Source organism: Dipodomys ordii, unplaced genomic scaffold, assembly GCF_000151885.1.
Source record: "Dipodomys ordii isolate 6190 unplaced genomic scaffold, Dord_2.0 Scaffold90, whole genome shotgun sequence".
NCBI classification, from domain to species: domain Eukaryota; kingdom Metazoa; phylum Chordata; class Mammalia; order Rodentia; family Heteromyidae; genus Dipodomys; species Dipodomys ordii.
Genome location: NW_012267306.1, coordinates 2,906,835 through 2,917,251, shown reverse-complemented (window position 1 = coordinate 2,917,251; position 10,417 = coordinate 2,906,835). Strand labels below are relative to the sequence as shown.

The 10,417-nt window shown below is 35.3% G+C and overlaps 1 protein-coding gene across 2 annotated transcripts in view; it reads left to right on the top strand.

The window, feature by feature from the left end:
• Cdk14 (cyclin-dependent kinase 14) overlaps positions 1 to 10,417 on the top strand; it is a 413,243-nt gene that overhangs the window by 31,180 nt on the left and 371,646 nt on the right. For both annotated transcript variants that reach the window (XM_013026092.1, XM_013026093.1), the window contains one exon: positions 7,669 to 7,748. In XM_013026092.1, the coding sequence (XP_012881546.1) occupies positions 7,669 to 7,748 (80 nt within the window). The remainder of the gene's footprint in view (positions 1 to 7,668; positions 7,749 to 10,417) is intronic.

Sequence of the window (10,417 nt, the reverse complement as noted above, 5' to 3'; positions counted from 1 at the left end):
CACTTGAGCCACAGCGCCACTTCCGGTTTTCTGGTGGTTTATTGGAGATAGGAGTCTCACGGTCTCTCCTGCCCGGGCTGGCTTTGAACCGCGATTCTTAGATCTCAGCCTCCTGAGTAGCTAGGATTACAAGCATGAGCTACCGGTGCCCGGCAAATGTCAGTAATTTTTTTGAAAAGGCCATTCTTTATTCCTTAGTAATATATTAATTAGAATAAGCCCTGCTCTTTAACATGTGATTTTTTTCAGCTGTATATTTAATGGAATAATTTTTTTAATTGACACTCTACTTGCCTTTGTAAATTTATTTTTAGGAGAATAGTCATTTAGATTTAGGTATCTGATGATGCTGTATAGCACTATAGCACTATTCTATAATACTTCTTACTATAAAAGACATATCTAAATAAATTGCTTGATATTATTTTGAATTTTAAAGTATATTTATTCACATTTTCAATGATTATCAAAGTAGTCATTTTCTTATTGGATCAACTCCTCTAGTTTCCTGGTCTTTTCATGAGGCTATTGAGAATTTTTTTCTGTTAATTAGTTCCTAATGTATATTTGTAGTCAAAACAGAAACAGAAAATTGTAGCTTACTATCCTAGTTACAACACCAAACTCAAAGAGTATGTGCTTGTTTTGTTTTTTGTTAGAATGGGTAGAGTGTAGTCTGAACTCTGAATAGTCCTGCCTTGATGAGTCTCTAGAGCTGCTTTAATTGTTTTCTCCTGCTGTTCCAAACTTCATTTAATTTTGCATGTCTATTTTTGAATGGGAAATACAAGATCTCTGTGGTTAATGCTATGCAAGAATGAGTGTATGGGGATGTCTCAAAGCCTTGTAGTGGATGGGTGATATGCTTTTTGTTACATTGTGATAACTTGTTTCGACATGCTTTTTTTTTTTTCCAGAGCAGTTATTAGCAGGCCCGATATGCATTCCTTTGCTAAAGAATAAGAAACATTTATGACTGTTAAGAAAAATAGAACACCATGCTTTAAGCGTGTCTTTGGACCAGGAAGCTTGAAATGTTGTTAGGTTGAGTATCTGATTTTATCCTCTTTCCTTTAATCCTAATCATGCAATGATTGTGACTCACACTGATTGTGTTGTTTGAACTAGTCTTTTTTGTTTTTGATTTTTACAAAGAAAATCATGAATGAATTTGACTTGAACTTTTAGATATAGTGTTGGATATTTATGTTAAGTTTAGCCACAGTATTATGTAATTCAAGATTAGGGAAACATCAAGTATATCTATTTCTTTTCTGTTTTTTGGAAACATTTTCTGTGGGGACCAAAAATAAGATTGCTGGAGATAAAAATCTGTTTGAAGTGGCATCTTGACCTCAGAGAGAGAAAATTTGGTTTGTTAGAAATGTAAAAATCTGGGATTTTCAAAGCCCTCAGTAATGTGTTTCTCCAGATAAGTACACTTGAAAGTGGGACTTGGAAAAAACAAAATTTCTGAGCATCAGCTGGAGTTTTTATGTTTGATGTTTCTTTGCCTTTACTCCATCTCTTTTTCCTTCATTTTCAGCACATCAGGTCCATGTGCTTAAAATAGAAGCATGTTTATGGAGACAAACTTAGTGGACTAACACAGTAAGATTCAGATCTCACTAAGTCTGGGAATCAATGTTAAAACTCTTCTTAAGGAATTATATTTTACTTATTTCTAGTGAAACCAGCTTTTCTCATCAAATTCTCATGGCCCTTCTCTTGTCATTTTAGCAGTGTTGTGTAGCCACCTGTCTTTACATCTGTTGGTACCTCCCATGCTCTCCTCTCCTCTCTTACTATGTAGCCTAGGCTGGACTCAAATTCACAATCCTTCTGTTTCAGTCTCTAGAGTATTGGGATTGCAAGTGTGCACCATCATGCCAGGCTTTTGATGTGATCTTCCCTCCTGTGGGAGATACATGCAGATTACTTCTTGTTCACTGCAGAATAGTTTCTTGCATCAAAAGGAGGTATTTTATTTTGTAAGTTCTGAGGAATGTACAATCAACTCCACTACTACTCTTGAGAGTTCATCTATCAAAATAGATGATAAAAAGTCTCTCAAAACTAAATAGCTGAACCTCAAACCAGATGTTGACCACTCAGCTCTGTGGGAATGGGGAAGAACTCAAGAATGAGCTCAGGCTTACCATCCATATGTAAGATGTTTTTGGCATAGAAAGGTGTGACATTCACTTACTTTCTGTTCTGCTTGCATCCTTGCTGTCAATGACAGCTTCAGTCATAAATGTGCAGAACAAAAGTAGAAGTGAATTAAATTATCAGATGTCTGAGAATATTTGATAGCCCTGTGTTTCTCCGATGAGTTCCATTTCAAGATCTGAGATGATTGTATCATGGAATTTTAAGGAAACTTAAACTTGAGACTATTTTGACACTATCAATTATACTGAGAACCTATAGACATTTAGAGAGACAATGGGAATCTTGAGTTATCCTCAGTCATAAAAGAAGAATTCTATGAATTTCATCCATGGAAGGAAGCGATTTTGACCTTTCCTGTGTACATCCTTGTTCTACCTCCTACAATACATATTTAGTACTGATTATTGTTCAGTTGATTGCTGAGCAGTTAGAAAGCAAAATAGTGAATAAGAGATAAAAATGATAATAAATAGCCTTATTTTCTGATCAGGTTGTTAAACCAGTGGATGAGAGAATACCTCGTATCATGAATATCTTATTTGTTTATTAAACATGGGTAAATGTTTATGACTACCTAAAAGTGTCACAGGCTGGTAGTTGTGTGTTGTTGCTTGTGGTGATTTGGAAGAGGCTGAATAACTAAGAACAGCAGGGATTCTAGAATCTCCTTTACATCGTAAGGGTTTGGCTCATTTGTTCACTATTGAGTCCTAACTGTATGAAAGAAAAGGCTAGGTGTATCTGCCTGCACTTGGTAATATTTTCCTTAGTACTTTCTCTTGAGACAAAATAAAAATGGATGAGAGAGGCAGAATATATTAAATTTCCCAGGGTTTATTAAATTTCTTTTTAGGTATATTGCTTTAATTTCATTTATATCCTCCAGTTATAATTTCTTCTAGGTGTTAGCACATGGACATCTTTTTAGAGATGACCTAGATAATTTTTGTAATTTTGTTTTATTGTATTTTGTTATCCTATTAATTTGAGGTAAGTAATGGAATAGAAAACCTGTAGGCTTTCCTATGAGAATTTTTTTATCTGTAAGGAAATTCTCTTTGACCATCATCTTTTCAAATTACAAAATATACCCTGAGTGAAGCAAGGGGTTTACTTTATAGAGTTTGTAAATCTTTGAATGAGCAAATGAATGAATAGATAAATAAAATAACAAGCTATTCTCTTTATTCAAAGCTTTCACACTTTCATTCTCACTTAATAATTTTTAATCTATGATATAAAGGGTACCAAAAATTGAAGGCAGATTTCTGAAGTTGGCAGAGGTTGAATTTGAACCAGTTTGAATGCCTGATCTACTTCAGCACAGCTTTGCCATCCTATGTCCCAGTTCTCTGGGCATGGAGCTGTCTAGGCTAAGTTTGCAGCTTTGCTTTGTGCTGTAATCAGAATCTCCACCCACGTGATGATCCTGGATTGTGTCTTACAGTGAAACCACGTTGCTGGCAATGGCAGGTGTATAACCTAATAACATTATAGAAGATCACTAAATAAAATGGGTCTCTGTGTAGCTTAGAGCATTTTATGGTAATATCAACAATTTTTGAAACATTTTTCTAGCTACATTATTTACCTGAATTAGTGTTTCCACTAGAAATCAAACCTTGATTGCCTTCTATTTATTAGCTTTTGATATAATTAATAAGATGTATTCAAGAGGAACCTTCAGTGTTTTCCTGTAAAGGACTTGAATTTATTGATTTGACTTGAATTTTATCTTTAAATGATTTTACATCAATGCTTAAATTATATGTTTTGAGCCTTCATAAAGTACTTAAATCTACAAGATAATTGAAAGATACTATATTCTTGTTTATCAAAGAACAATAGCTTCTTTTGATATCTTTAAAAGGACATGTTTTGCATCACTTAGTAACTTAGAATTTCAAGTAATTCAAGCCATCCTAAAGTTTAAGACAGACAGATACACATAATTCTAGAACATTCAAAATTTCTTAATATTTTTTTGAAAGTATCCCTTTACCAAAGACAGAGCTAATGACTTAACATGTTTATTTGGCCTTAAAAATGAGGGACTCAGCCATTGGTAAGTGTCCAGATAGTAGAGGAAAAACTAATTAAGACAGGAGAAAGTCATAGCGACTCAGGTTAAAGAGCAATTTGATGATCAATGTGATTTTTAATGGAAAAACCAATGAAATAATTGGAGAAGAGTGAGATGCTGATTAGTAGTCTGTCATCAAATTACTAAACGACAGTGTTTTCAAACATGTATTGGGTGTGAAAAGGTTAATTAACAAAGCATTCTAAAATTTTAAAACTTCTGGAGAATGAAAACTTGTCTGTATTATTTACATGCATCAACAACAGGGACTTCATATTCTACCTCAAAAAAGAAAGTAAAGGAACAGTTAAATAAAGCATGAAAGATGATGTTGAAAGTTTTATAGAATGTTTAATATTTCTGGAATTTTTGGAAATAATTGTATGCCTTATATTTTATTATGCATATGTATGGGCAAATGCGGTGTATTTTAACAGTATCTCTATTCATTCAGTAACACACACCCTGTACTAGGAAAGTTCCAACTATTGAGCACTTATCAGTTAATAGATCTCTTAACTCCAGAAGCTGTAGTGTCCTATAAATTTTAAAGAAATTTTAATTTCAGATAATACGCTACATAAAATCTCAAAGTCAACCATTGCATTTCTCATAGCCTATAAAAAAGGAACACTTGGAAATTTAATTTATGCTGATTTCAGAATTAGAATTCCATAATGTGGGTCTTTCTCTTTTAAACAGTGACAGAAAGTATGTTCAATTCTTTTTCCTCACTACAGAATTATACAAGTCGGTCTTCATGACTACTCACAGGAGTTCCAACTTTAATTACATTTAGATACTCAGTTAAAGGCTTGCCTGCTTTCAATGTATACTGACTAGTCATTGCTTTGCGGATTTTAAGTATATAATTTCAAAAGCTTTACAACTTTGGTGGGGGGGGGTGAGGAGGATTGGGTGGAGGGGCGTTGGGGAGGATGGGAAGGGGAAACAAAGGAGGAGGCTACAATGCTTGATATGAAATATACTCATTATCTTGCCCATGTAATTGTAACCCCTCTGTACAATATTTTCACAATAAAAAATTAAAAAATAAATGAATAAAAATAATTTTCAAAAGCATGAGGACCCTTTATTTAATAATTCAGTTCCTGTACATGCAAGTCAATACTTCTCAAGAGAAATGCGGAGGTTTTATGGGAAGAAGGTTGTGTATGTATGTGTTTTATGGGTGAGGGGAAAATATCTGTAAATGAAGGGAAAATTCCAAGTCATTCCTGGAATCAGTTACTGCCTCCTCAGGGAGCCAGTGATGAGCTCAACTGGGCTGAGAAAAATCTGTACAGATGTCAGCACTGACTGCCTTGCAGCCTCAAGTCCTGCCAAAGGCTCCCTCAGTCCTGAAGGACAAAGTACAGTCTCCAGCTGAACCCACATGCATAATCATTTCTTTATGCCTGCACCTGGGTACCTGGAGCACAAATAGGATTAGAGGAATCAAGGTTATGTATGAGGAGTAGAGATTGTGGAGCAGAAAAACAGCAGGTACATCTATCCTCCCAGCTGAAAGCCAAGGAAAAAAATCAGCACAACTTGTAATCTGGAGGACAAGCCAAGTTGTGGAGCCTTGTAACTGGGTGTCCTATGGCATTACCAAAACCTATAGTAAAGTACAGAAGTCAGTCAGTTCAGAAGGAAGTGCCACTACGATGGCGGGCTTTGCTGAATGCCTTGGCATTACCAAAACCTATAGTAAAGTACCAGAAGTCAGTCAGTTCAGAAGGAAGTGCCACGACGATGGCGGCTTTGCTGAATGCCTTGGCCGTTTGTGTCTGTTTTTGCATTTTGAGCAAAAACAGACAAAGTAGATATAGTTAAACAAATTGAAAATGTTAATTTCAAACTCAGGTACTGGATTGTCTGGGCCACATGAACTCTCCTTTATGATGATTCTCAATATTTTTGGTAGCATTATAAATTGCAAGAAGAAACCATTTTTAACCTATCAATCCGGCAAAATGAAACATCATTGTATTATTGTATAGTTGATAGAGGGAAGGAATAAGAAGTTTTGTGTTACTATAAGAAAGGCTAAATTTCTCCTTTATCTACCATATATTTCTAATATTCATCAAAGTTAAGAAATTAAATATGCGTTCCTTTTGAACTTCCAATTCTTTTTTAAGGAATTTATCATACAGACATGCTTATGAGTAAAATTTCATATATAAGAATATACATTTCACCATTAAGGTAGCAAAAAATTGGGAACAAGCTAAATGCCCAGTAGTAGAGGACTGGAATTAAATTTATTATGCTCTATTATACAAAGGAATATCCTCTGGCCCTTTAAAAACTAGAGGCAGTTTTCTGTGAATTTATAATTCATAAATTACCACATTGTTAAAGGACAAAAACAACATATAGTATTACTTTGTATTACATACTATCATTTGTTTATATATGCTCTTTACATGAATATGGATGTGTGTGCATTTATTTTTGTGATATATATGGAACTCTATAGATGTGAAAATAAATAAAGAATAATGGTAAGTGCTGACATCTAAGGATGAGAGCTGGGTTCCAGAAGAATTATGTGGAATGGAAATTTACATCTCACCAAATTCTTTCTTGTAATATTCACATTTTAACAAATGAACCAAGTAAAGTATACCTCTCAGCCTAGCAAACGTAGAATATCGATCAAACAAAACTGATTTAGATAGTCATAAATTTGACTACTAACAGGAATGACTGGATAAATAGTTATCTCCATAGTTTCATCTTACTTTTCATTTGAGCTTACACACATTTAGAATGTGTCTGGAAGAACCATCTGCTTTGGATAGCTGGGTCTTGTGTCATCTTGTAATAGTATATTCATAACTTTTTGGTCATCATCTGCTATCATACAAAAACAACCAGATCAAGTATAATCCCAGGAGACTTTTGTTTTAAAGGAAAAATGGGGAGTGTGTTACTGAGAGGGAGAAAGGAGAGGAAAACTGAGTGTCGTTTCTGTCCTTGAGAACTGATTGACCTTATCCAAAACTGAAGATAGACAGATCAGCAAAATCAACCCAGAAGGCGTTTGGCGAAACAAAGGAAAAGTATTATTTTGACTGCTTCATTTTAAATTGATCTGAGAATAATCATCAAGTGTGTGTAATTTTGTTAAATATTACTTTGATTCTGGAAGGGACAGAGTGACTCACAGAAAACTGGAGTTAAATCTTGGCCAATGCAAGTGTGAATATTTAAAATGTGAATATTTTTGATGATGCTATAGCATTCCCAATCTTTCTGGAATTAATCTTGCTGTGGTGGTGTAATTGAGTCACTGAAATTTTCAGTGCAAAAATTGCATAAAATATAAATCATAAGGAAGGTGATTAGGCACACATTTTCACAGATTCACTTCTCATCTTTTCTTTCATTTCCCACAGGGTAAATGGGAAATTAGTAGCCCTGAAGGTGATCAGGCTGCAAGAAGAAGAAGGTACACCTTTCACAGCAATCAGGGAAGGTAGGCACTCTTGTTTGTGTTTGTATGAGGCTTATAATGGTGCATTATACATCTCTGTATGGGCTGGTTTTAATGTCCATTGTTCTTTCTCTTATTGGACTCTTTAGGCTGAGGGGTCAGAAAACCCTCAGCAGACATTGGGAAGATCAAGGTTGGAGCAATGGGCAAAAAGTTACAGAGATTTATTTCAATCAGTAAGTTACAAGGGAGGCTTTAAGAAGGAGGAATGTAGTCTGAGTCTCTCTCCAGGCAGAAACGAGAAAAAGTTTACCTGAAAAGTAACCAAAGACAAAATGTGCTGGGGGCCTGGCTCAAATGGTCCAGTGACTGCCTAGTAAGCCAAAGGCCCTAGCTAAAAAAGCAAACCAAGAATCCAGTACCTCTTATAATCATGTCACATTCTGCTTAATTTTGAAGACTTTTGCATCATTTGTTCTTCATTGTATTTTAGTTTATCTCAGCTTATTCCTATTTAACTAAACCGATCATCGAGCTTGTCAGTTACTTTATTTTTACCAAATAAAATAGATCTCTCTCTCTCTCTTACTTCATTCAACCTTTTCTTAGCAGATTGCACACCGGTAGTTGAAACATTCTGTTCAGTAACCTCAGATTTTTCCGAGGAGGTAGGTCTTCCTTTCTCGTGTGCTTAGCACTTCTGTTTTTCTCCACATGCTGTTGTGTAAGGATTTCTTTTTTTTTTGTTTTTTTTTTTTGGGGGGGGGGTCCGGTCGTGGGGCCTGAACTCTGGGCCTTGGCGCTGTCCCTCTTGAGCCACAGCGCCACTTCCGGCTTTTTTCTTTTTGCTTATGTGGTGCTGAGGAATCGAACCCAGGGCCTCACATGCAAGGCAAGCACTCTACCACTGAGCCACCTTCCCAGCCCATGGATTTCTTTTACAATAGTAGAAGAAAAGAAAAGTAGAACAATATTTGTTATATATAAAAAGGCTCACTGGCTGAGATGGGATGTTAGATTCTTATTGAGTTCTAGAGGAAGGAAAAATTGTCAGTGTTACTCAGTTTGTTGCGGGTAGACCTTGAATGTGAGAAAACTTTTACTTCAAAAATGAAATAAAAAACCAATGAAACTGACTAGCAGGCATACACCCTAGTCTGTGGCTTATATTCTAGAATTAACCATCTTAACCTTGTTGTTGTTGCTGCTCCAGGTTTAAGATTAAGATATATTGCAGTCATAAACTGCATTTTTAAATGGTAACTCCTTTGTGCAACTACTTAAAGATAATAAGTAAACCTTAAAAAAGGATAAAATTTATAACAATGTTATAGAATTTACTGTAATGGGTAGGTTCAAGGACAGAAGCAAGCAAGTAGATAAAAATTGAAGTTGTTGATGATATCCTTGTTCATAGTATGTGACTGTGATATCAAAGTACCTGGTCACTGGAAAGAAGATTCAAGGCAGCACAGGGAATAAAGCATACAATGAACTTTGGCACACTGAGGGCTGAGCTTGAATGCTCATAATACTTTATTGTAAGCTTTGAGATGAATTTGGGCTGCAGTTATACTGTAGAATGAAGGGCTGCATAGGTGGGAACTCTTTTGGTGGTTAGTAGGCCTCTGAATGCTTTTGAGCTGGGTTGATCAGGAAGAGAACTGTGATATTAGATGGTGATCTGTATTAGATAAAAGAAGAAACTGGAGGCTGATGATAAATGAGTCCGTGAAAGTATTAAAAATTAGAAATTATGGATTTGTTAGGAGGCTGGAATAAAATTGATCCTGAGAGAAAAGGTCAAAGCTATGTAAACTGTTGATCATAGATGATATTTAAGAGAAATATCAATAGAGAGCCAGAGATAGCTTGTCAGTGCATGAAGAACTGTTTTCAACACTTCAATGCTTCTCAACTTAAGTGTTCGGATTATCCCTTTGAAGAATTTCCCTTTTTGTTTTATAGAATTTATATTGTTTATAGAATTTATACTATACCATCCTTCATTCCTCTTCAGAGAAGTTTCTCTTTAAGTCTTTAGCCCACTTATTTATTGGGCAGTTGTTTCTTTGAGGATTTGTTGTTGGGGATTTAATTTTTTGAGTTCCAGGTATCTTTTAGATATGAGACCCTTGTCTGTTGTATGGCTAGAAAGGCCCAGAAAGGACAGATAAAAAATTTGCCTAAGAAGTTGGACCTTGCCTAGACCTTGTTAGAATTCAAAATATTATAATCACTTAAGTTTTTGAAGAGGTTGATTTTGAATCCATGAGACAGCCATAGGAAAATGTCTTGTTGGTGACATGGGAGTGGAGTTAATACAAGAGTTTAGAGGTAGCATACACAGTAGATTAACATGGTACTTAGGAAATTGAATACAAATTTAGGATTTTTTTTAATTGTGAAAATACCATATAGAGTGGTTACAATTACATGAGCAAGGTAATGAGTACATTTTTTTTATCAAGCATTGTTGCCTCCTTTGTTTCCCCTTCCCATCCCCTCCCATCTTCTCTGTCCCCCCCCCCTGCAAAACTGTAAAGTTCGTTTTTTGACATACTCTCTTGTATATCTCATTATAGCAATGGATCCACCTGTATCCCCATTTAAATAATTTCTTTTTTCCCTTCCCCTCCACAAATTATACCAACATCAAATACAGTGAAAGCAGGGGTTATACCATGGGGGAGGGACATACAAAGCAACAA